The 27,047-nt window shown below is 46.4% G+C and overlaps 1 protein-coding gene across 1 annotated transcript in view; it reads right to left on the bottom strand.

Moving 5' to 3' along the window:
- Positions 1-7,027: 7,027 nt before the first annotated feature.
- Positions 7,028-27,047, bottom strand: part of LOC144129611 (uncharacterized) — a 42,175-nt gene continuing 22,155 nt past the window's right edge. Inside the window, exons 6-11 of the mRNA XM_077663733.1 lie at positions 26,191-26,346; positions 22,868-23,026; positions 18,265-18,420; positions 11,115-11,270; positions 7,794-7,952; positions 7,028-7,034 (exon numbers count right to left, since the gene is read on the bottom strand). Coding sequence (XP_077519859.1) covers positions 7,028-7,034; positions 7,794-7,952; positions 11,115-11,270; positions 18,265-18,420; positions 22,868-23,026; positions 26,191-26,346 — 793 coding nt within the window. The remainder of the gene's footprint in view (positions 7,035-7,793; positions 7,953-11,114; positions 11,271-18,264; positions 18,421-22,867; positions 23,027-26,190; positions 26,347-27,047) is intronic.

Raw genomic sequence — 27,047 nt, 5'->3', positions numbered from 1 at the left:
TTGTAGGGAAATAAAGAATGTGTGTGTGTGTATATGATTGTGCAAGCCTTTCCATATGCATAGATACTGGCAGATTTCATTAAAATGGATTCTGCTGTTTCCTAGATTTACCATGAACTGCAAATGTGTAATCTAGTGTCCATTTATTACTGTAGCTACGTGTTGTTAGGCAAACTGATATCGCTTAAAGCATTAATGGGCTGTAAGAAAACAAGCTGTAAGAAAACAGTTCCTTCTTGATTTTTATTTTCCGAGTTCTCTACAGGCCTACAGCCTGTATCTTTTGCTTGAAACTAATCCGGTTCTCACCTTCTGCCTTTCTCACCGTGTGTGTATAGATATGTATCTCCCGGTTCTGGTTTCTCTAAGCTTACTTGTTAGTTACCCTTTTTTCTTCTTCCATTGTGAGTATCAACATTTCCGTACTAGTACTTAAGTACTGGAGGTGCCGCTACTTTGTGTTCTTTTTTCTTAGCCATTCATTACACCATATTTTACTATGTGCTTCCCACTCGCCAATTAATGTCCAGCCGATGCCCATCCTCACTCTGCGCTGCCTTAATTTGCGTTCGGCCTTGGTGACCTAGTGCTCATCTCCCGTCAGCCGTGAAGACGCTCATAACTCCCTCTCTGGGTCAGTGGACGCCTCAACCACGCTTTCATGTGCGCGGTGGTTGTGTCCATCGGAGAAGAAACTGTTCTTTCGTTAAATAATTCGAACTTTTCAATGCTAAACCGCCGGCCATTTTTTTGTTCATCGATCTTAATCGTTTCTCAAGCGACGTCCCGTGGCTGGATGGTAAGAGACGGCGCTAGCAGCGGAGGCTGGGATGAAATGCTTATAGGAGATGAAGCTCCTTTCTGCGCTGCATAGCTTCAACGTCTGGTAATGCAGGGGTGATACTGAATTACCTTAATTTAATGACGCAACTCTACGGCCTAAATTTGTGAGCAAGTGCGTTGGCCAGCATAAATAACAACCGGCATGCCTCCTAGCGGTCGCTGCGCAAAACCGCCAATAAAATTGGCCCAAAGTATGAAAATCCTTCGTTGCTCGACTATGGCATATTCGCAAGCAGTCGCTGCACCGCGGTGCTCTGTTCAGGACATTTCGTCTTGTTAGAGAACTTAAGGAGTAATATTTGGCGGAAAAATGTTTCCTACGAAGTTTAAGAAAATTTTAAGGACCAAAATTATCTCACATTTAAGAAATTGATGTGGGTTTTATGGTGCCGAATGAGTAAAAGGGCCTGAAATCAAAACTCTCCCAAAATATTGAGGAAATTTTCAATAACACAACAGAACATGGCTGTCGTAGTGGGAAGGAGCGAAAAAAAGAATAAGAATGAGAGTCGGAAGAATGGCACAAAATGCCTGGGTACGAAGCAGCACTGCGAAGGCTGAGAATGCGCAGTAAACAGCCACGTTATTATGACGAGACCATTAATGGTAGGAAGCCTATCGCAGAGCCGACTCTTCAAATAAATGAGACCATGCAACCTGCTGAATTCCGACTCGACTGAGGCCGGGTTCCGAGCTGCCTCCACCTGTACATGTTCCACACCCGTGCACTCCCGGCCCCAAGGCACAACCTCGGCTCAGCCATCCTAGCACCGCAGCGCTGCTGGGTTGCAGATGGCTGCCACATCTCCCACCGGTGGGGGTTTTCAAATCATATCCTGTCGGCTACACGAGGAGAAAACACCCACGGAAATAGTGCCTACATGGGCGACGTCATCGTTTGCCTGTTTTGAACCTCGTCGCCAGAGTAAAGGACTCGCCAACTGCCAGTTCTCCTGGCCGGGTGCATCACGAGTCTGACTAGTGGGCCATGCTTCTGGTTACCGCAGAAGGGTTAGCGGGGCCTTATGTGCGGGGCAGCACTCCATGTATGTTCCTCGGCGTTTAGCATACAATTGATAACAGGGAATGCTTACGGTCTAAAAGTCGGCAGAGAGGCTTAATACTGCTTATGCGTGAGAAGGCCTAAACTCGCCTTCTATGTGAGGCCGATCACCGCGCGCTCTGCTCCGATGTGACCGAATTCAACGCAGCTGGCGGCTCTACGTCTGTATGGCCGTGTACGTATCTGCCGCCGCTACATCGCCTCAACCCTTCTGTTCTGCGCGCAAACTTCTTGAAGGTAGCCGCTACGCTACAGCGACCCGCACTTTTTCTGAGGGGTATGACGCGATCACTAATGAGTTGTCGCCCATATATGCGGAATCGGTGCTCCCGTACTTAATGTTCATAGATCCCTGAGAGCCCTCATACCACTCCTGGCGCAGTAGTGCAGCGGTTATGCGGTGCGTCATTGCCCTGGGGTGGCAGGCGCTGGCACGAGTAGAATGTGTGCGATTCAGGTTGCTCTTTCATAACAACCTCGTGCGAACAATCATTAATTTAACCACCACCTGCCATGTAGGCGGAGGACGCCATCTTTTACGGGTACCATCGAGTGTCGCCAACAACGACTCAATATAAAGCGTCCATTCTTGAATGGTGTACTTATTATGATTACCTGAAGTTACGAATTAAAAAAAAAAAATGTGGCTGAGTGATCTTTCAAATCTGGCCCGTCCTGCAGTATGTCATAGTCATCGCACCCCCTAAAACACGACATGAGAAAAGAGGAAACTTCCTGGGCACTGCGCAGGGCATCGTGCGCGTACGTGCTGCACAAAAATTGAAATGGGAGCCTTGCCTGGAAGTTCCGATGGCCGTGCTAGCCCTTTTTTTCTCGCCTGCGCTGCGAGAACTCCGGTCTTCTTTCCTTTCATCTCGGCCTTTAGTTGCACTGGAGTCTCCGGTTTGCGATGCTGCGGAATACTCTGCGGGTGATTCTACATCCACGGAAGACCTGCGATGGACCGAAAAGCATTCCTCTCAGCTTGGATACCGGCTGTGGTTTGAAGCCTAATGCCGGATTGTGTTCGGCAACTTAACAACGTTTGTCGATGATGTGACCGCCCGCTTCATGAAATCGTTTCTGCCATTGCAGTGTCTTTGATGTGCACGGTAACTAAAAGCGCTCGAATCTTTTGCTAATTGCCTCTTGATATCCAAACCACAAAGCTACAGTCGAAAAGTTTCTTACTTTCTAATATCGCTTCAAGATCTCGGCAAAAAGCAGGATTAAACGCAGCCATTGGTCAATATAGGTGAAGAGGTACATGCTTGTTGCGCAAAACGGGGTCCAGAATGACAGAATTTTCATTCGCAAGTTGCTTAAAATCTTTCAATACCGTCTTTAGGGCGGACGTTAATCAAACCGCAGTTAAAATATATTTGTAAGACCCATGATAAAGGGCTTCCCTTTTCGGCCACACTGGCACTGGGACCGGCTTATGAAACAAGACACTATTCTAAACTCTTGGAAGTACAAACTGCAAGCCCGCCCTACGTATTAGAAATAGGAAGCCCCAGCTTCAACATAATCTAAAGCTTGGTTAGAATGAAGCAACGTCACTCACGGTCCTCACCGCATGACCTGGCTTTTAAGGTTCTGAAAAGCAGGCAACTTCATTTCATGCAAAATTCGCAGTTGCTGGCAATACTTGAACGGAGGGTCAAAGAGAAGGATAGGCGATCTGATTTGCATTATGCATGGAGTCAAGATTTTGTTGAAAGAGTTTATTGTAGTTTTTAAAACAAAAAAATACCGCACCAAGGAGGGGATATTTTATGCCTTACGCACGAACGATACAATTAGAATCTTGCCAACAGAGCCTGGAGCTTGCCTGGGTCATGCTATTCACTGCAGGAGCATCGCTATTTCTCATTTTCATTTTATCACGTGGCTTCGACGATCCAAAGCAACATATCAAAGCCAAGATGCACCGGGCACATATTAGAGGATTTGGACAATTAAAGCTCGTTATTCGAGACCAGCACCGCGAAGTACTCCGCCCAGTTAGACATCTGACTGGCAGGACTCCGTACTCTCAAAGGCATAGTAAAACTGTGATTTCACTGATGGACGTTAGGAGCGTACACTTTGGGGCGAGTTAGTGGTGGATGTCGCCAGGCTGGGTATCTTGTTTCTGCATGGTTGTGTAACAGCTATCTGTAACTTACCAATACTATCTACAAATTCACAGTATTTAGATATACATTCCAATGATTGTATGCTATATCAACATCTGACCCTCAACTAGTGTCTTTGGGTCCATGCTCCGTTTCAATCGATCTATGCTGGTACCGTATTTTACTAGTGGAGATGCACTGCATACACCTTTGTCATAGATGCAGCATAGGAAATTAGGTATATTGATGGTGGTGCGAAAATACCGTCCATAAAAGGAATGTCTTGATGAGGAATTTTTCTCAGATGTATAGTGCCTAATGGCAGTTCATTCTCATAATTACTGCGTGTTGTGTACTCTTCTAGCATTCTGAATGCATCACAGTTGAATACAAAATTTCACCTTCCTAACTGTATTATCTCATAGAGATCATTTATCTTATTATGTCCTCAGGTCTTTATTATATAAAACTGCTTAAATGCTTGTGTTATTGATGTCTGCTAATGATGCCCTGTATTGTCTCTCTGTGGTGTCGCATTGTGCTATTTTCATCCCTATTTATTTGGTAGAAATAGCTTACTTGTATCCTTTCTATTGCCCATTGAAGTTACATGGATTATATAGCCTAACCCTATGCTTTCTTATTTTTATCAGTGGTGTATGATGTCTGTTGCCAAGTAAAGTGCTTCGGGCCTAGTCAGGCTACTGTCATGGTAGCTTTTTGACTAGGAGCCTCTTTCTCTCTTAGAGAATTAAAAATTGTGTGTGTGTGTGAGTGTGCGTTTGATTGCGCAAGCGTTTACACCTGGATAGATACTTTCCCATTTCAGGAACGCGTGTTCCACCGTTTCCTAGATTTATCATGCACTGCAAATGTGTAATCTGAGGTTAATTTATTACTGTAACTACGTGTTGTAAGGCAACCTGATATCGCTTAAAGCATTAAAGCGCTGGCCCATTTACTGTAAGGAAACAATCCGTTCTAGATTTTTATTTTACGAGATCTATACAGACCTAGAGCCTGTGTCTTTTCCTTGAAACAAATCTGGTTCACACCTTTCCCTTTTCTGACCTCGTGTGCAAAGATATGCATTTCCCCGTTCTGGTTTTCTCTAAGCTTACTGTTAGTTTCCTGGTTCTCTTCTTCCTTTGTGAGTATCGCAATTTCCGTACAAGTGCTTAAGTGCTGTAAGCGCCGATATTTTGTCTTGTTTTTTTCTTAGCTGTTCATCATACGATATTTTACAATGTGCTTCCCGCACTCCAAACGATGTCCAGCCGGTGTCCATCCTCCCTTAGGGCTGCCTTAATTGCCGTTTTGCCGTGATGACCTAGTGCTAATCTCCAGTCAGCCGCGAAGACGTGTTTAACTAGCTTCCTGGGTCAGTGGACACCTCAACCACGCTTTCAGGTACGCGGCGGTTGTGTCCACCTGCAAAAAACTGTGCTTTCGCTTAATGTTTCGAGCTTTGCAATGCTAAACCGCCAGCCATTTTCTTTCTCGGTTTTAATCGCTGTTCACGCGACGTCCCGGGGCTGGATGATAACAGGCGGCGCTAGTAGCGGATGCTGGAAGGAAATGCTCACAAGAGACGAAGCTGTTTACTGCGCTGCATAGCTTCAACGTCTGGCAATGCAGAGGTGACCCTGCCTTACCTCAACCTAATGACGCAGCTCTGCGGCTTACATTCGTGAGCAAGTGCGTTGACCTGTTAAAAGCACAACCGGTGCGGTTCGTAGCGGTCGCTGCAAAAAACTGCCAATAAAATTGGCCCATAGTATGAAACTCCCTCGTCGGGCGACTACGCCATGTTAGCAAGCAGTCTCGGCACCATGATGCTCTGTTCAGGGCATTTCTTCTAGTTAGAGAACTTAAGGAGTAATATTTTGCGGAAAAATGTTTCCTACGAAGTTTAAGGAAATTTTAAGGAACAAAATTGCCTCACGTTTTAGAAATTGATGTGAGTTTCATGGTTCTGAATGAAAAAAGTGCCAGGAATCAGAATTCTCCGGACATATTGCGGGAATTTTCGGTTACGCATTAGAACATCGCTGTCGAAGGAGCAAAAATAGAATAAAAATGAGGGTCGGAAAAATGGCACAAAATACCTGGGTTCAGAGCTGCACTACGAAGGCGAAGAATGCGCAGTAAACAGCCATGTTATTATGGCGAGGCCATTAATAGTAGAAAGCCTATCGCAGAGCCGACTCTTAAAATAAATGAAACGATGCAACCTGCTTTTACGAAACCAAAAAGAAAAAAGTGCGGACAGAGATCACACACGTAACCACCTCCAATTATCGCCACTTTGCACTCCGGCGATTGGCCTCGCTGCATACCGACTCGACTGGGGCCGGGTTCCGAGCTGCTTCCACATGTACATGTTCTACAGCCGTGCACTCCCGGCCCCGAGGCCCAACCTCGGCTCAGCCAACCTGGCGCCGCGGTGCTGCTGGATCGCGGACGGCTGTCACATCTCCCACCTGTGAGGGTTCTGAAATCATAACCTGTCAGCTACAGGAGGAGAAAACACCCACGGTAATAGTGCCTACATGGGCGACGTCAACCTGTGTTCGTTTAGGACCTCGTCGCTTGGATGGAGGACTTGCCACCTGCCAGCTACACTGACCGAGTGCATCACGAGCCTGACTAGTGGGCCGTGCTTCTTTTTTCTTTATTGCCTGGCTTTGGCTCATAACATTTAACCAAAAAAACATTCAACAAAAAACACACAAAACACTATGTACATAAGACACTGTCGTGGTCAGCCAGCATGAGTCTGGCTTCGTCATTCTAAAATTCACGAAGCATACAGAGCGGCTCTTGCCTCGAGAGCCACTCGGGAGGCTCCGCAGCTGCTTTCTGGATGGCCAGAAAGCAGTCCATTCTTTCCCGAAAATAAATTCGGGTTATCGCAGAAGGGTTAGCGGGTCCTTATGTGCGGTGCAGCACTCCATCTACGTTCCTCGGTGTTTAGCAGACAATTGATAACAGGGAATGCTTACGGTCTAAAAGTCGGCACAGAGGCTTAATACTGCTTATGCGTGAGAAGGCGTAAACTCGCCTTCTATGTGAGGCCGATCACCGCGCGCTCTGCTCCGATGTGACCGAATTGAACGCAGCTGGCTGCTCTAGGTCTGTATGGCCGTATACGTATCCGCCGCCGCTACATCGCCTCACCCCTTCTGTTCTGCGTGCAAACGTCTTGAAGGTAGTCGCCACGCTACCGCGACCCGCACTTTTTCTGAGGGGTATGACGCGATCTCTAAAGAGTTAACGCCCATATATACAGTTTGGTCTTTCTGCAGTAAATATTCATAGATCCCTGGGAGTCCTCATACCACTCCTGTCGCATTGGTGCTGCGGTTAAGCGGCGCGTCATTGCCCTGGGATGGCAAGTGCTGGCACCAGTGGAATGTGTGCAATTCAGGTTGCTCTTTCCTAACAACCTCGCGCAAACCATCTTTAATTTAACCACCACCTGCCAGGTTGCACGAGGATTCCATCTTTTACGGGTGCCATCGAGTGTCGCGAACAAGGAGTCAATTTAAGGAGTCCATTTTTGAAGAGTGTACTTCGTGTGATTGCTTGAACATATGAATTAAAAAAAATGTGGATGAGTAATCTTTCAAATTTGGCCCGTCCTGCAACACGTCATATTCATCAGGCCCCCTAAAACACGACATGAGAAAAGAGGAAACTTCCTGGGCACTGCGCAGGGCATCGTACGCGTGCATGCAATGTGACATGTGAAATCGAAACCTTGCCTGGAAGTTCGCCTTGCAGTGCTAGCACTTTTTTTCTCGCTTGCGCTGCTTCGAGAACTCCGGGCTCCTTTCCTTTCATCTCGGCCTTCAGTGGCACGGGAGTCCCCGATTTTCGATTCTGTGGAATCCTCTGCGGCTGCTTCTCCATCCACGGGAGACCTGTGAAGGACCGAAAAGCATGCCTCTGAGCTGGGATACCGGCTGTGGTTTGAAGCCTAACGCCGCATAGTGTCCGGCGACTTAAACACGTGTGTGTATGAGGTGGCCACCCGCTTCATGAAATCGTTTCTGCCATTGCAGTGTCTTTGATGTGCACGGTAACTAAAAGAGCTCGAATCTTTTGCTAATTGCCTCTTGATATCCAAACCAGAAAGCTACAGAGAAGAAGTTGCTGACACTTTAATATCGCTTCAAAATTTCGGCAAAAAGGTGGATTAATGCACACCCATTGGTCAATATAGGCAAAGAGGTTCATGTTTGTTGCGTAAAACCAGGTCCAAAATCACTAATTTTCTTTGGCAAGTTGCTTAATATCGTTCTACGCCGTCTTTAGGGCGGACGCTAATAAAACCGCAGTTAAATTATATTTGTAAGACCCATGATAAAGCGCTTCCCTTTTCAGCACAATTGGTACTAACACTTTATTTAGGTTTTTTTATACAAAAAATACCGCTTCAAGGAGGCGGATATTTTACGCCTTACGCAAGAATGACATAAAAATTCTGTTCTGCGCGACATTCGAACTTTGCCATTGCAGAGCCTGGAGCTTGCTTGAGTGACACTTTACACCACACAACCATCGCTGTTGCCTTTATTCCTTTCATCATACTGCTTCGACAGATCAAAAGAAATATAACAAAGCCATGGCACACCGGTTACATTTTAGGAGGAGCAGAAGAAGGAAGAAAGCGCACAAATCTTTTGATTTGCCCTTAGATATTCATACCACAAAGCTCCAGTGAGAAACTTTCTCAGATTTTAAAATGGCTTGAAGACTTCGGCAAAATTAGGATTTGAATAACCAAAGCTAGTTAATCGAGGCAAGCACGGTCCAGTACCCGGACCCTGTGAGACATCTGGCTGGCATGATTCCATTCACTCAAAAGCAGAGTACCACAGCATGGTTTCACTCATGGACGTTAGGGCTCTACCCTTTGAGGCGGGCTAGTGGCGGGTGTCGCCAGGCTGGGTATTTCGTATCAGTAAGATAGAAATCATGGTTAGAAAAATATACAAATACAATCAACAAGTTCACAACTTTTAAATACACAATCCTAATACTTTTATGCTACAACAACATGTGATCGTAAACTAGTGTATTTGGGTCTATTCTCTGCTTTGAACCCGCCAATTCTGCAGCCATATTACTAGTGCAGATGCACTGACGACACACCCGTTATGATGGAAATATATGACATCGCGTATAATGATCGTGCTGAGAAAATAACGGCCATAAGAGGAATGTCTTGATAAAGAATCCTCTCAGACGTACGTTGCACGATGACAGTTTTTCTCTTAATTATTTTGTGTGGTGTACTCTTCTACCAGACTGAAAGCATCACCGTTGAATACAGAATTTCTCCTTCCTATCTGTAGTATCTCAAAAGGATCATTTATGTTATTTAGTCCTCAGGTCTATGTTATTCAAAAGTGCTTAGTTGCATTGGGTTACTCATGTGTGATAATTATGTCCTGTAATGTCGCTTTTTCCTGTCACATTGTGCTTTTCACTGTGATTTATTTGGTAGAAATACTTCACATGTCTCGTCTCTATTGCCCTTTGAACTTTCATGGCTGATATAGCATTACCCTATACTTTGTTATTTTTACGAGTGATGTATGTTATCTGTTGCCAACCTACGGACTTCGGCCCTAGTCAAGCCACTGGCGCAGTGCTGGTTGCCCAGGAGCATCTTTCTGTCTCATGGAAATAAAGAAAGTGCGTGTACGTATGATTGTGCAAGCCTTTCCATATGGATAGATACTGCCCGATTTCAGCAAAATGTTATCTGCTGTTTCCTTGATTTAGCATTGCACTGCAAATGTGTAATCTAAGGTTCATTTATTATTGCACCTACGAGTTGTAAGGCAACCTGATATCGCTTAAAGCATTAATGCGGTGGCCCTTTAATTGTAAGAAAACAATTCCTTCTAGAGTGTTATTTTGCGAGTTCTCTACAGGCCTAATGGCTTTATCTTTCCCTTGAAACTAATCCAGTTCACACCTTCTTCCTTTCTGACCCTGTGTGTAAAGAACTGTACATCTCCCCCCCTGTGGAGGTTCTAAAATCATATTCTGTCGGCTACAGGAGGAGGAAACACCCACGGAAATAGTGCCTACATGGGCGACATCATCGTGTGGCTATTTTGAACCTTGTCGCCAGGATGATAGGCTCGCCACCTGCCAGTTCTCCTGGCCGGATGCATCACGAGTCTGACTAGTGGGCCATGCTTCTGATATCGTAGAGGGGCTAGTGGGGCCTTATGTGCGGGGTTTCTCTCCATGAATGTTTGTGGGCGTTTAGCAGAATTGATAACAGCAAATGCCCACTGTCTAAGAGTCGGCGGAGAGGCTTAAGAATGCTTATGTGCGAGAAGGCATAAACTCGCCTGCTCACTTTGTGAGGCCAGTGGCCGCGCGCTGCTTTGCGATGTGACCGAATTCAACGGAGCTGGCGGCTCTGCGTCTGTATGGCCGTATACGTGTTCGCCGCAGCTACACCGCAGCACTCCTTCTGATCTGCGCGCTAACTTCGTGAAGGCGGTCGCCACTCTATACCGCAACCTGCGGTCTGGCGGAGGGGTATGACGCGATCACTAATGAGTTATCGCCCATATATGCAGAATTGGTCTTTCTGTACTTAATATTTATGGATCCGTCGCAGTCCTCTACCACTCCTGGCGCAAAAGTGCAGCGGTTAAGCGTTGCGTCATTGCCCAGGGGTGGCAGGTGCTGGCACCAGTGGAATGTGTGCGATTCAGGTTGCTCTTTCCTAACAACCTGGTGCGAACAATCATTAATTCAACCACCACCTGCCATGTAGCCGGAGGACGCCATCTTTTACTGGTACCATCGAGTGTCGACAACAAGTACTCAATTTAAGGCTTCCATTCTTGAAGGGTATAATACATGTGATTTCTTGAACATGCCAATTTAAAAAAAAATGTGGCTGAGTGATCTTTCAAATCTGGTCCGTCCTGCAGTATGTCATAGTCATCGCGCCCCCTAAAACACGACATGAGAAAAGAGAAAACTTCCTGGGCACAGCGCAGGGCATCGTGCGCGTACGTGCCACACGAAAATTGAAATGGAAGCCTTGCCTGGAAGTTCCGCTGGCCGCGCTAGCCCTTTTTTTCTCGCCTGCGCTGCGAGAACTCCGGTCTTCTTTCCTTTCATCTCGGCCTTTAGTGGCACGGGAGTCTCCGGTTTGCGATGCTGTGGAATCCTCTGCGGGTGATTCTACATCCACGGGAGACCTGCGATGGACCGAAAAGCATTCCTCTCAGCTTGGATACCGGCTGTGGGAAACGAGGTCCAGAATGACTGAATTTTCATTCGCAAGCTGCTTAAAATCGTTCAACACCGTCTTTAGGGCGGACGTTAATCAAACCGCTGTTAAAATATATTTATGAGACCCATTTTAAAGGGCTTCCCTTTTCGGCCACACTGGCACTGGGACCGGTTTATGGAACAAGGCCCTATTCTAAACTCTTGTAAGTACAAACTCCAAGCCCGCCCTTCATATTAAATATGGGAAGCTCTAGCTTTAACCAAATCTAATGCTTGGTTAGAATGAAGCAGCGTCACACAGGATCCTCACCACATGACCTGGCTTTTAATGTTCTGAAAAGCAGGCAATTTCCTTTCATGTACAGGGTCGCAGTTGCTGGCAACACTTGAACGCAGGGTGGAAGGAAAGGATGGGCGATCTGATTTGCATTATGCATGGAGTCAAGGTTTTGTTGAGAGTTTATTGCGGTTTTTATACAAAAAATACCGCATCAAGGAGGCGGTTAATTTACGCCTTACGCACGAATGACACAAAAAAAAAGTGTTTTGCGCGACATTTGAAGTTTGCCATTACAGAGCCTGGAGCTTGCTTGAGGGGTACTTTACACCACACGACCATCGCTGTTGTCTTTTTTCATTTCATCATATTGTTTCGACAAATCAAAAGGAATATAACAAAGCCAGGACACACCTGTTACACTTTAGGAGGAGCAGAAGAAAGAGGAAAGCGCATGAATCTTTTGCTTTGGTTTTGGATATTAAAAGCACAAAGCTCCAATGAGAAACTTTCTCAGATTTTAAGATGGCTTCAAAATTTCGGCAAAAAGTGGGATTTGAATAACCAAAGCTCCTTAATAGAGACCAGCACGGTGCAGTGCCCGGACCCAGCGAGACATCTGGCTGGCATGATTCCATTCTCTCAAAGGCCTAGTAAAACAGCACGACTTCACTTATGGATGTGAGGACCATACCCTTTGGGGCGGGTTAGTTGCAGGGGTTGCCAAGCTGGATATTTTTTATCTGTATATCTTTCTAACGCCTATTTCAGATTTACAAATACTGTCAACAAATTCACAATTTTTAAGTACACATTTCAATAATTTTACGCTATACGAGCACCTGACCGTGAACGAGAGTCTTTGGGTCCATGCTCTGCATTGAACCCATCAATTCTGTTACCGCATATTACTAGTGCAGATGCACTCACGACGCCCCCGTTGTGGATAAACTATATGACATCCGGTATAATGGTGGTGTTGCGAAAATAACGGCAATAAGAGGAATGTCTTGATGAAGAATCCTCTCAGACGTATTGTGGACGATGACAATCTTTCGCTTAGTTATTCTGTGTGTTGTACTCTTCTACCATTTTGAATGCATCGCAGTGGAATACAAAATTTCACCTTTTTATCTGTAGTATATAATAGATATTATTAAATTATTATATCTTTAAGTCTTTATTATTTAGAACTGCTTAGTTGCATTGTGTTACGGATGTGCGGATGTCCTGTAATATCTTTTTCCTGTCACATTGTGCCATTCTCACTCCGATTTATTTGGTAAATATACTTCGCATGTCTAGTCTCATTTGGCCATTGAAGTTCCATGGCTGATATAGCCTTTACTTATGTTTGTTATTTTTACCAGTGATGCATGCTCCGTGTTGCCAAGCAAAGGGTTTTGGGCCCAAGTTAAGGTACTGCTGCAGTTGTTGGTTGCCCAGGAGCCTCTTTCTGTTTGAGGGAAATAAAGAATATGTGTGTGCGCATGATTGTGCAAGCGTTTCCATATGAATAGATACCGGCACATTTCATTAAAATGGGTTCTGCTGTTTAATATATTTACCATGCAATGAAAATGTGTAATCTAATGTTCATTTATAGCTGTAGCTACATGTTGTAAGCAACCTGATATCGCTTAAACGGACACTGAGGAGAAATTGAAGTTGGCTTGTATCGATAGAGTACCAGCTCCTAATCACAAAAACGCCGCTCTTACTTAAAACAAAGCTCTTGTAAGGTAGAAAATAGCAAGAACCAAAATACAGGTATCACCACCACAGGCCAATCTCGCAAGTACAAGCGTGGTCACGCCATATGACAAGAGACGCCACCTTGGAGGAATTTTCCATCCTACTTGGCTTCGCGTATCTCTGAGGCTGAAAAAGGTAGGTTGCGCAGATTAATATTGAAGTAAGTTTTGTTTTAAAACCAATAGAGCACTCTTATGACACAAGGAAGGCACGCAAAAGACAACCTGACTGTTGGAAGCAAAGAAAACGGATGCTTGGCGGCGCCACAAGCGGCCAGGAGAGTTTCGATTTGTTATGGCGCTTCGCGTCTATGAGCTTTGCATGGCCCGTGGTTTTGTTTTTGACGCGCTTCGATTTACAAGCGCCGAACAGCAGAGGAACTCCAAGTGCCGCTTCAATTGCTGGTTAACCTTTGAAAGAGCCTGTTAAGGATTGTCAGATGATCGCCACGGTTGATGAAAACCTGTGATGAGACGATGGTCGGTGATCGTACAAGGCAGCACTTGTGTATTCGCATGCTTGCCCGGCGACACATTCGCGCCTGTGCCAGTAGAGTTCAAACTACTTAACGGAAACTGTTTATTAGGGACGGGAGACAAGGTACAAGGCAGTTCAGAAAAATTGGTGATTGCCTAGCTTTATTAGGCCAGGATATACCTAGCGAAAACGCGGAGATTTATGCATCAGAAGAGTGCATTCACTAGATGCGCCTTTATTGACGGCTGTATCATGAGCCGTCGTGGCGGAGCGGCAGCGTATTCCGCCTCACACGCCGAAAGCCCTGGTTCGATTCCGAACTTCGGCACCGGACTTCTTTTTCTTTTATTTAGTGAGTGGGCGGGGGGGGGGGGGTTTCAGTGGCTCCCATGGATGCCGCCGCTGAATACGTTGGTTAGCGGTTAAGCGCAGGCTCTGTTAAGGCGCGTTTATGCTGCGGCGAGGGGCGCGCTCCCTGCACGGCGAAGTCACGTCGGTCAAAGCGAGACCCTCTATACTCCACCTGCGCTTGACCGCCGACGCGTTCGGCGGCTTCGGCGCACTCTGACCGCATTGGCGGGGAGATTGGAGCATGTATCTATTACGCGCCGAGTGCGCCAGCCGCCGCCGGCCCCGCCAGACTGATTTGGCTCCGCGGCGAGGTGCGCGTTATATTCAATAGCTGCGGCAGTTCGGCGGAGCTGTTCTTTTTGAGCTCGGCTATTTTAATCTATTGACAGTACATATCTGAAGGTACATGCAAGTTGGCGAGAGAGCCAGAGCCAGTGGACCCGTTGGATCTAGCGGAAGTCGTTGAAGCGCCATGCGCCGGCTTTGGTTTCACGCCGCCGACATTAAACGCGACCGCCCTCGAGCACCCATTTTTTTTTTGTGGAAAAAAATTAATAAATAACTTGGCTCTTGCAACCGTGGGAGACCTCGACGCTGCTTGCTGCGCCGTGCAACCGCTCCGTTCAAGGAATCACAATCCGTTGGCCCCAAAGCCCCGGCCAGCCTCCGATGGGCGCAACGCACTCCTCGCGACACCCCGCACTGGGGTTATGATATTTAGTTTGCAACGGCTGCTCTCTGAGGAAGCAGGAAACCACCTGCCGGCGCCTAACCTAACCGTGTTCCCTCAAAAGCATCGCACGCTCTGTGGGGCAGAGGTCGCTGAAATGCAGGCCAGGGTTTTTGCGAGAACTACGTCGTCGGGTTCGGGAACGGGATCCATCGTAACGCTGGCAAGACGCCGGTGCAAACGTAAACGAAGCAATGGTGGCGACCCCCGATAGATGCCTTCAACGTGCGGCGGCGGTAGCTTTCATTTCGGCAGCTGCTAGACCGCACCGCTAGCCACCAGAAATTACGGAGTCTCCGTTTACGTCACGTTTCACGTCACTCCATTCTGTGTCGTCATAAGAGTTCTCCGTGTCGTCATAAGAGTTCTCGAGTTTGAATCGGAGCGGCGGGAAAAATTTTTTCAACTTCGAATCCGAATTTCTTTGAAATCAATGCATCTTTCGCTCCCGGACAAGCGTCTTACAAAGCCATGAAATGCCGCACTATCAGATATTGCTAATAAAAAAATTTTGATAGGGTTCTCCTCAGTGTTCCTTTAAAGCATTAATGCGCTGGCTCTTTTACTGCAAGAAAACAATTCCTTCGACATTTTTATTTTCTGAGTTGTCTACAGGCCTAAAGACTGTATCTTTTCCTTATTAATCCGGTTCACACCTGCCTTTCTGGCCCTGTGTGCAAAGAATTGTATCTCCCGGTTCTCGTTCATGTAAGCTACTTGTTAGTTATCTGGTTTTATTCTTCCATTGTGAGTATCGGTATTTCCGTGCTAGTGCTTGAGGCGCCGCTATTTTGTGCTCTCTTTTCTTAGCTGTTCATCATACGATATTTTACAATGTGCTTCCCGCACTCTAAACAATGTCCAGCCTGTGTCCATCCTCCCTCTGATTGCCGTAGTTGCCGTTTTGCCCTGGTGACCTAGTGCTAATATCCAGTCAGCCGTGAAGACGCGCATAACTCGCTTCCTCTGTCAGTGGACACCTCAACCACGCTTTTATGTATGCTGTGGTTGTGTATACCTGCGAAAAAACTGCTTTCGTTCAATATTTTGAGCTTTTCAATGCTAAATCGACAGCTATTTTTTTGTTCCTCGATCTTAATCGCTGCCCAAGTGACGTCCCGTGGGTGGATGACAAGAGGCGGCGCTAGCAGCGGAGACTGGATTCAAATGCTCATAGGAGGTGAAGCTGCTTACTGTACTGCATAGCTCCAACGTCTGGTAATGCAACGGCGACCCTGCATTACCCTACTTTATTGACGCAGCTCTGCGTGAGCAATTCAGCAAGTGCGTTGAACTGTTGAATGCAGAACCGGCGCGGTTCGTAGCGGTCGCTGTGCGGAACCGCAAATAAAATTGGCCCACAGTATGAAACTCCTTCGTCGGGCGACTACAGCATTTTTGCAAGCAGTCAGGGCACGTATATGCTCTGTTTAGGACATTTCGTCTCGTTAGAGAACTTAAGGAGTAATATTTGGCAGAAAAAGGTTTCCTACGAAGTTTAAGGAAATTTTAACTACCAAAATTGCCTCACGTTTTAGAAATTGATGTGGGTTTCATGGTGCTGAATGAGGAAAAGTGCCTTAAGTCAGAATTCTCCTGACATATTGAGGGAATTTGCGGTTACGCATTAGAACATCGCTGTCGTAGGGTGAAGGAGCGATAACGATGTCATGTTTTTGTTTTTTTAACATTATACTAATGTCTTTCTCTCTTGTCTCGTGAAGAGGTTTGATACCCTTAAGTGTGCTGTTATTTTCTTGAAAATGATTGTTTTTTTGTAAACATGATTTGCCCTCTAGTCACCAGTGCCCAGATGTGTAAGCCGGGGTGTAGGCCTCGTCAGGAAGCACGCTCTGTCTGCCTCCTTTTACCTCTCCCCGGGGGCATATTGCAATATGGCCAAATAAACTTTCAATCAAAAAAATTAAATAAGAATGAGGGTCGGAAACATGGCACAAAATGAATCGGTACGGAGCTGCACTACGAAGGCCAAGAATCCGCAGTGAACCGCCACGTTATGATGACGAGGCCATTAATGGTAGGAAGCATGTCGCAGAGCCGACTCTTAAAATAAATGAGACGATGCAACCTGGTTTTACGAAAGCAAAAAGAAAAAAGGGCGGACTTTGAACACACACGTAACAACCTCAATTCTTCCCCACATTACACTCCAGCCATTGGCCTCGCTGCATACTGAGACCGGGTTCCGAGCTGCCTCCACCTGTACATGTTCTACACATGTGTACTCCTGGCCCCGAGGCCCAACCTGGGCTCAGCAACCTGGCACCGCGGCGCTGCTGGATCGCGGACGGCGACCACATCTCCCACCTGTGAGGGTTCTCAAATCATATCCTGTCAGCCACAGGAGGAGAAAACACCCACAGAAATAGTGCCTACATGGGCGACGTCATCGTGTGCCTGTTTGTAACCTCCTCTCCAGGATGGAGGACTCGCCACCTCCCAGTTCTCCTGGCCGGGTGCATGACGAGTCTGACCAGTGGGGCATGCTTCTGGTGATTGCAGAGGGCTTAGTGGGGCCTCATGTGTGGGGCAGCTCTCCATGTACGTTCCTCGGCGTTTAGCACACAATTGATAACAGCGAATTCTTACGGTTTAACAGTCGGCAGAGAGGATTAAGACTACTTATGTGTGCGAAGGCGTAAACTCGCCTGCTCACTATGTGAGGCCAGTCACCGCGCGCTGCGCTCCGATTTAACCGAATTGAATGCAGCTGGCGGCTCTACGTCTGTATGGCCGTATACGTATCCGCCGCCGCTACACCGCCGCTCCCCTTCTGATCTGCGTGTAAACTTGTTGAAGGTAGTCGCCACCGTACCGCGACCCGCACTCCGTCCGAGTGGTATGACGCGATCTCTATTGAGTTATCACCCATATATACAGAATTGGTCTTTCCGTAATTATTATTCATATATTCCTGGGAGTCCTCATACCACTCCTTTCGCAGTGGTGCTGCGGTTAAGCGGTGCGTCATTGCCCTTGGATGGGAGATGCTGGCACCAGTGAGATGTGTGCGATTCAAGTTGCTCTTTCCTAGCAACCTCGAGCGAACAATCATTAATATAACCCCCACCTGCCAGGTAGCACGAGGACGACATCTTTTACGGGTACCATGGAGTGTCGAGAACGTCATTTAAGTCGACCGTTCATGGAGGGTGTATTGCGAGTAATTATTGGAACAGCTGAATTTCAACAAAGTGGCTCAACAATGTTTCATATTTGGCCCTTCCTGCAACAGGTCACAGTCGTCGCGCCCCCTAGAACACGATAAGAGCCAAGAGAAAAGATCGTGTGCACAGCGGAGGGCGTCGTGCGCGTACGTGCCACACGACAAATGAAATGGAAGCCTTGCCTGGAAGTTCCGCTGGCCGCGCTAGCCCCTTTTTTCTCGCCTGCGCTGCGAGAACTCCGGTCTTCTTTCCTTTCACCTCGGCCTTTAGTGGCACGGGAGTCTCCGGTTTTCGATGCTGTTGAATCCTCTGCGGGTGATTCTCCATCCACGGGAGACCTGCGATGGACCGAAAAGCATTCCTCTCAGCTTGGATACCGGCTGTGGGTTGAAGCCTAATGCCGGATTGTGTTCGGCGACTTAACAACGTGTGTCGATGAGGTGACCGCCCGCTTCATGAAATCGTTTCCGCCAATTACAATGTCATTCATGCGCGCGGTAACCAAAAGCGTGCTAATCTTATGCTAATTGCCTCTAGATATCCAAACCACAAAACAACATTGAAAAAGTTTCTCACACTTCAAGATCGCTTCAAGGTTTCGGCACAAAGGAGGATTAATGCGCACCCATCAGTCGAAATACGTAAAAAATACGCGTTTTTAGCGCAAAATAGGGAATAAAATTATTGAATTTTCCATCCCAATTCGCTTAATATTTTTCATCGTTTTCTACGTCGGCCAACAAGGAGGCAACTTCCTTTCATGTACAGGGTCAGGATTGCTGGCAGCACTTGCACGGAGGGTGGAAAGGAAGGATGGACGATCTGATTTGCAATATGCGTAGAGTAAAGTTTTTGTTGAAAGAAAGAGAGTTTATTGTAGTTTTTCCTGCAAAAATATTTCGCTACAAGGAGGGGATATGTTATGCCTTACGCACGAATGATACAATTAGAACCTTGCCAACAGATCATGGAGCTTGCTTGGGTCATGCTTTTCACTACAAGAGCATCGCTATTTTTCATTTTTCTTTTATCACATGGCTTCGACAGATCCAAAGCGACATAAAATCCAGGATACACCGGGCACATTTCAGAGGATTTGGACAATAAAGCTCGTTATTCGGGACTAGAATTGCCAAGTACCCCGCCCAGTGTGAGACATCTGGCTGGCAGGACACCGTTCTCTCAAAGGCATAGTACCAGTCTGATTTCACTGATTGATGTTAGGGGCATACCCTTTGTGGCGGGTTAGTGGCGGATGCCGCCAGGCTGGGTATTTTATTTCTGCATGTTTGTGTAACCACTGTCTGTAACTTACCAATACTATCTACAAATTCACAATATTTAGATATACATTCTAATGATTGCATGCTATGTCAACATCTAACCCTCAACTAGTATCTTTGGGTCCATGCTCTGTATTGAGCGAATCAATTCTGCTGCTGATTTTACTAGTGCAGATGCACTTCCTACACCTTTGTCATGGATGCACCTTAGGACATCAGGTATATAGATAGTGGTGCGAAAATACCGGCCGTAAATTGAATGTCTTGATGAGGAATTTTCTGAGTCGCATAGTGGCTGATAGTAGTTCATTCTCTTAATTATTGCGTGTTGTGTACTCTTCTGCCATTCTGAATGTACCGCAGTTGAATACAAAATTTCGCCTTCCTATCTGCTGTATCTGCTAGAGATCATTTATCTTATTTTGTCCTCAGGTCTTTATTGTATAAAACTGCTTAAATGCTTGTGTGTTTGATGTCTGCTAATGATGCCCTGTATTGTCTCTCTTTGATATCGTATTGTGCTATTTTCACCCCTGTTTATTTGGTAGAAATACATCACTTGCCTCCTTTCTACTGCCCATTGAAGTTACTTGGATTATATAGCCTCACCCTATGCTTTGTTATTTTTATCAGTTGTGTATGATGTCTGTTGCCAAGTAAAGGGCTTCGGGCCTAGTCAGGCTACTGTCGCGGTATCGTTTTGCCTAGGAGCCTCTTTCTCTCTTAGGGAATAAAAAATTGTGTGTGTGTGTGTGTGTGTGTGTGTGTGCGTATGATTGCACAAGCGTTTACATCTGGATAGATACTTTCACATTTCAGCAAAGCGTGTCCCACTGTTTCCTAGATTTATCATGCACTGCAAATGTGTAATCCAAGGTTCATTTATCACTGTAGCTACGTTTTGTAAGGCAACCTGATATCGCTTAAAGCTTTAATGTAAGAAAACAATTCAATATAGATTTTTATTTTACGAGATCTATAGAGACCTAGAGCCTGTGTCTTTTCCTTGAAACTAATCTGGTTCACACCTTCTCCCTTTCTGACCTTGTTTGTAGAGATATGCATTTCCCCGCTCTGGTTTTCTCTAAGCTTACTGGTAGTTTCCTGGTTCTCTTCTTCCCTTGTGAGTATCGCAATCTCTGCACAAGTGCTTAAGTGCTGTAAGCGCCGATATTTTGTCTTGTGTTTTTCTTAGCTGTTCATCATTCGATATTTTACAATGTGCTTCCCGCACTCCAAACGATGTCCAGCCGGTTTCCATCCTCCCTCTGGGCTAACTTAATTGCTGTTTTGCCGTGGACCTAGTGCTTGTCTCCAATAAGCCGCGAAGACGCGCTTAACTAGCTTTCTGGATCAGTGGACACCTTAACCACGCTTTCAGGTACGCGGCGGTTGTGTCCACCTGCAAAAAAACTGTGCTTTCGCTTAATGTTTCGAGCTTTGCAATGCTAAACCGCCAGCCATTTTCTTTCTCGGTTTTAATCGCTGTTCACGCGACGTCCCGGGGCTGGATGATAACAGGCGGCGCTAGTAGCGGACGCTGGAAGGAAATGCTCATAGGAGACGAAGCTGTTTACTGCGCTGCATAGCTTCAACGTCTGGTAATGCAGAGGCGACCCTGCATTACTTTAACTTAATGACGCAGCTCTGCGGCTTACATTCGTGAGCAAGTGCGTTGACCTGTTAAAAGCACATCCGGCGAGGTTCGTAGCGGTCGCTGCGCAAAACCGCCAATAAATTTGGCCCATAGTATGAAACTCCCTCGTCGGGTGACTACGCCATGTTACCAAGCAGTCGCGGCACCGTGATGCTCTGTTCAGGACATTTCGTCTAGTTAGACAACTTAAGGCGTAATATTTGGCGGAAAAATGCTTCCTACGAAGTTTAAGGAAATTTTAAGGAACAAAATTGCCTCACGTTTTAGAACTTGATGTGTTTCATGGTTCTGAATGAAAAAAGGGCCAGGAATCAGAATTCTCCGGTCATATTGAGGGAATTTTCGGTTACACATTAGAACATCGCTGTAGTAGCGGGAAGGAGCGAAAATAGAATAAGAATGAGGGTCGGAAAAATGGCACAAAATACCTGGGTTCAGAGCTGCACTACGAAGGCGAAGAATGCGCAGTAAACAGCCATGTTATTATGACGAGGCCATTAATAGAAGAAAGCCTATCGCAGAGCCGACTCTTAAAATAAATGAAACGATGCAACGTGCTTTTACGAAACCAAAAAGAAAAAGTGCGGACAGGGATCACACACGTAACCACCTCCAATTATCCCCACTTTGCACTCCAGCGATTGGCCTCACTGCATACCGATTCGACTGGGGCCAGGTTCCGAGCTGCTTCCACAAGTACATGTTCTACAGCCGTGCATTCCCGACCCCGAGGCCCATCCTCGGCTCAGCCAACCTGGCACCGCGGTGCTGCTAGATCGCGGACGGCTGCCACATCTCCCACCTGTGAGGGTTCTGAAATCATATCCTGTCGGCTACAGGAGTAGAAAACATCCATGGTAATAGTGCCTACATGGGCGACGTCAACCTGCGTTTGTTTAGGACCTCGTCGCTTGGATGGAAGACTTGCCACCTGCCAGCTACCCTGACCGAGTGCATCACGAGTCTGTCTAGTGGGCCATGCTTGTGGTTATCGCAGAAGGGTTAGCGGGGCCTTATGTGCGGGGCAGCACTCCATGTACGTTCCTCGGCGTTTAGCAGACAATTGATAACAGGGAATGCTTACGGTCTAAAAGTCGGCAGAGAGGCTTAATACTGCTTATGCATGAGAAGGCGTAAACTCGCCTTCTATGTGAGGCCGATCACCGCGCGCTCCGCTCTGATGTGACCGAATTCAACGCAGCTGGCGGCTCTACGTCTGTATGGCCGTATGCGTATCCACCGCCGCTACATCGCCTCACCCCTTCTGTTCTGCGCTCAAACTTCTTGAAGGTAGTCGCCACCCTACCACGACCCGCACTCTGTCTGAGGGGTACGACGCGATCTCTAATGAGTTATCGCCCGTATATACAGAATTGGTCTTTCCGCAATTAATATTCATAGATCCGTGGGAGTCCTCATACCACTCCTGTCGCAGTGGTGCTGCGGTTAAGTGGCGCGTCATTGCCCTGGGATGGCAAGTGCTGGCACCAGTGAATGTGTGCAATTCAGGTTGCTCTTTCCTAGCAACCTCGCGCGAACAATCATTAATTTAACCACCACCTGCCAGGTTGCACGAGGATTCCATCTTTTACGCGTGCCATCGAGTGTCGCCAACAGGGAGTCAATTTAACGAGTCCATTTTTAAAGAATGTACTTCGTGTGATTGCTTGAACATATAAATTAAAAAAATGTGCCTGAGTAGTCTTTCAAATCTGGCCCGTCCTGCAATACGTCATATTCATCAGGCCCCCTAAAACACGACATGAGAAAAGAGGAAACTTCCTGGGCACTGCGCAGGGCATCGTACGCGTGCGTGCAATGTGACATGTGAAATCGAAACCTTGCCTGGAAGTTCGCCTTGCAGTGCTAGCACTTTTTTTCTCGCTTGCGCTGCTTCGAGAACTCCGGGCTCCTTTCCTTTCATCTCGGCCTTCAGTGGCACGGGAGTCCCCGATTTTCGATTCTGTGGAATCCTCTGCGGCTGCTTCTCCATCCACGGGAGACCTGTGAAGGACCGAAAAGCATGCCTCTGAGCTGGGATACCGGCTGTGGTTTGAAGCCTAACGCCGCATAGTGTCCGGCGACTTAAACACGTGTGTGTATGAGGTGGCCACCCGCTTCATGAAATCGTTTCTGCCATTGCAGTGTCTTTGATGTGCACGGTAACTAAAAGAGCTCGAATCTTTTGCTAATTGCCTCTTGATATCCAAACCAGAAAGCTACAGAGAAGAAGTTGCTGACACTTTAATATCGCTTCAAGATTTCGGCAAAAAGATGGATTAATGCACACCCATTGGTCAATATAGGCAAAGAGGTTCATGTTTGTTGCGTAAAACCAGGTCCAAAATCACTAATTTTCTTTGGCAAGTTGCTTAAAATCGTTCTACGCCGTCTTTAGGGCGGACGCTAATAAAACCGCAGTTAAATTATATTTGTAAGACCCATGATAAAGCGCTTCCCTTTTCAGCACAATTGGTACTAACACTTTATTTAGGTTTTTTTATACAAAAAATACCGCTTCAAGGAGGCGGATATTTTACGCCTTACGCAAGAATGACATAAAAATTCTGTTCTGCGCGACATTCGAACTTTGCCATTGCAGAGCCTGGAGCTTGCTTGAGTGACACTTTACACCACACAACCATCGCTGTTGCCTTTATTCCTTTCATCATACTGCTTCGACAGATCAAAAGAAATATTACAAAGCCATGGCACACCGGTTACATTTTAGGAGGAGCAGAAGAAGGAAGAAAGCGCACAAATCTTTTGATTTGCCCTTAGATATTCATACCACAAAGCTCCAGTGAGAAACTTTCTCAGATTTTAAAATGGCTTGAAGACTTCGGCAAAATTAGGATTTGAATAACCAAAGCTAGTTAATCGAGGCAAGCACAGTCCAGTACCCGGACCCTGTGAGACATCTGGCTGGCATGATTCCATTCACTCAAAAGCAGAGTACCACAGCATGGTTTCACTGATGGACGTTAGGGCTCTACCCTTTGAGGCGGGCTAGTGGCGGGTGTCGCCAGGCTGGGTATTTCGTATCAGTAAGATAGAAATCATGGTTAGAAAAATATACAAATACAATCAACAAGTTCACAACTTTTAAATACACAATCCTAATACTTTTATGCTACAACAACATGTGATCGTTAACTAGTGTATTTGGGTCTATTCTCTGCTTTGAACCCGCCAATTCTGCAGCCATATATACTAGTGCAGATGCACTGACGACACACCCGTTATGATGGAAATATATGACATCGCGTATAATGATCGTGCTGAGAAAATAACGGCCATAAGAGGAATGTCTTGATAAAGAATCCTCTCAGACGTACGTTGCACGATGACAGTTTTTCTCTTAATTATTTTGTGTGGTGTACTCTTCTACCAGACTGAAAGCATCACCGTTGAATACAGAATTTCTCCTTCCTATCTGTAGTATCTCAAAAGGATCATTTATGTTATTTAGTCCTCAGGTCTATGTTATTCAAAAGTGCTTAGTTGCATTGTGTTACTCATGTGTGATAATTATGTCCTGTAATGTCGCTTTTTCCTGTCACATTGTGCTTTTTCACTGTGATTTATTTGGTAGAAATACTTCACATGTCTCGTCTCTATTGCCCTTTGAACTTTCATGGCTGATATAGCATTACCCTATACTTTGTTATTTTTACGAGTGATGTATGTTCTCTGTTGCCAACCTACGGACTTCGGCCCTAGTCAAGCCACTGGCACAGTGCTGGTTGCCCAGGAGCATCTTTCTGTCTCAGGGAAATAAAGAAAGTGCGTGTACGTATGATTGTGCAAGCCTTTCCATATGGATAGATACTGCCCGATTTCAGCAAAATGTTATCTGCTGTTTCCTTGATTTAGCATTGCACTGCAAATGTGTAATCTAAGGTTCATTTATTATTGCACCTACGTGTGGTAAGGCAACCTGATATCGCTTAAAGCATTAATGCGGTGGCCCTTTTAATGTAAGAAAACAATTCCTTCTAGAGTGTTATTTTGCGAGTTCTCTACAGGCCTAATGGCTTTATCTTTCCCTTGAAACTAATCCAGTTCACACCTTCTTCCTTTCTGACCCTGTGTGTAAAGAACTGTACATCTCCCCCCCTGTGGAGGTTCTAAAATCATATTCTGTTGGCTACAGGAGGAGGAAACACCCACGGAAATAGTGCCTACATGGGCGACATCATCGTGTGGCTGTTTTGAACCTTGTCGCCAGGATGATGGGCTCGCCACCTGCCAGTTCTCCTGGCCGGATGCATCACGAGTCTGACTAGTGGGCCATGCTTCTGATATCGTAGAGGGGCTAGTGGGGCCTTATGTGCGGGGTTTCTCTCCATGAATGTTTGTGGGCGTTTAGCAGAGTTGATAACAGCAAATGCCCACTGTCTAAGATTCGGCGGAGAGGCTTAAGAATGCTTATGTGCGAGAAGGCATAAACTCGCCTGCTCACTTTGTGAGGCCAGTGGCCGCGCGCTGCTTTGCGATGTGACCGAATTCAACGGAGCTGGCGGCTCTGCGTCTGTATGGCCGTATACGTGTTCGCCGCAGCTACACCGCAGCACTCCTTCTGATCTGCGCGCTAACTTCGTGAAGGCGGTCGCCACTCTATACCGCAACCTGCGGTCTGGCGGAGGGGTATGACGCGATCACTAATGAGTTATCGCCCATATATGCAGAATTGGTCTTTCTGTACTTAATATTCATGGATCCCTCGCAGTCCTCTACCACTCCTGGCGCAAAAGTGCAGCGGTTAAGCGTTGCGTCATTGCCCAGGGGTGGCAGGTGCTGGCACCAGTGGAATGTGTGCGATTCAGGTTGCTCTTTCCTAACAACCTGGTGCGAACAATCATTAATTCAACCACCACCTGCCATGTAGCCGGAGGACGCCATCTTTTACTGGTACCATCGAGTGTCGACAACAAGCACTCAATTTAAGGCTTCCATTCTTGAAGGGTATAATACATGTGATTTCTTGAACATGCCAATTTAAAAAAAAATGTGGCTGAGTGATCTTTCAAATCTGGTCCGTCCTGCAGTATGTCATAGTCATCGCGCCCCCTAAAACATGACATGAGAAAAGAGAAAACTTCCTGGACACAGCGCAGGGCATCGTGCGGGTACGTGCCACACGAAAATTGAAATGGAAGCCTTGCCTGGAAGTTCCGCTGGCCGCGCTAGCCCTTTTTTTCTCGCCTGCGCTGCGAGAACTCCGGTCTTCTTTCCTTTCATCTCGGCCTTTAGTGGCACGGGAGTCTCCGGTTTGCGATGTTGTGGAATCCTCTGCGGGTGATTCTACATCCACGGGAGACCTGCGATGGACCGAAAAGCATTCCTCTCAGCTTGGATACCGGCTGTGGGAAACGAGGTCCAGAATGACTGAATTTTCATTCGCAAGCTGCTTAAAATCGTTCACACCGTCTTTAGGGCGGACGTTAATCAAACCGCAGTTAAAATATATTTATGAGACCCATTTTAAAGGGCTTCCCTTTTCGGCCACACTGGCACTGGGACCGGTTTATGGAACAAGGCCCTATTCTAAACTCTTGTAAGTACAAACTCCAAGCCCGCCCTACATATTAAGAATGGGAAGCTCTAGCTTTAACCAAATCTAATGCTTGGTTAGAATGAAGCAGCGTCACACAGGATCCTCACCACATGACCTGGCTTTTAATGTTCTGAAAAGCAGGCAATTTCCTTTCATGTACAGGGTCGCAGTTGCTGGCAACACTTGAACGCAGGGTGGAAGGAAAGGATGGGCGATCTGATTTGCATTATGCATGGAGTCAAGGTTTTGTTGAGAGTTTATTGCGGTTTTTATACAAAAAATACCGCATCAAGGAGGCGGTTAATTTACGCCTTACGCACGAATGACACAAAAAAAAGTGTTTTGCGCGACATTTGAAGTTTGCCATTACAGAGCCTGGAGCTTGCTTGAGGGGTACTTTACACCACACGACCATCGCTGTTGTCTTTTTTCATTTCATCATATTGTTTCGACAAATCAAAAGGA

The sequence above is a fragment of the Amblyomma americanum genome, chromosome 4 (genome assembly GCF_052857255.1).
Source record: "Amblyomma americanum isolate KBUSLIRL-KWMA chromosome 4, ASM5285725v1, whole genome shotgun sequence".
NCBI classification, from domain to species: domain Eukaryota; kingdom Metazoa; phylum Arthropoda; class Arachnida; order Ixodida; family Ixodidae; genus Amblyomma; species Amblyomma americanum.
This window is presented reverse-complemented; position numbering and strand designations above follow the sequence as displayed.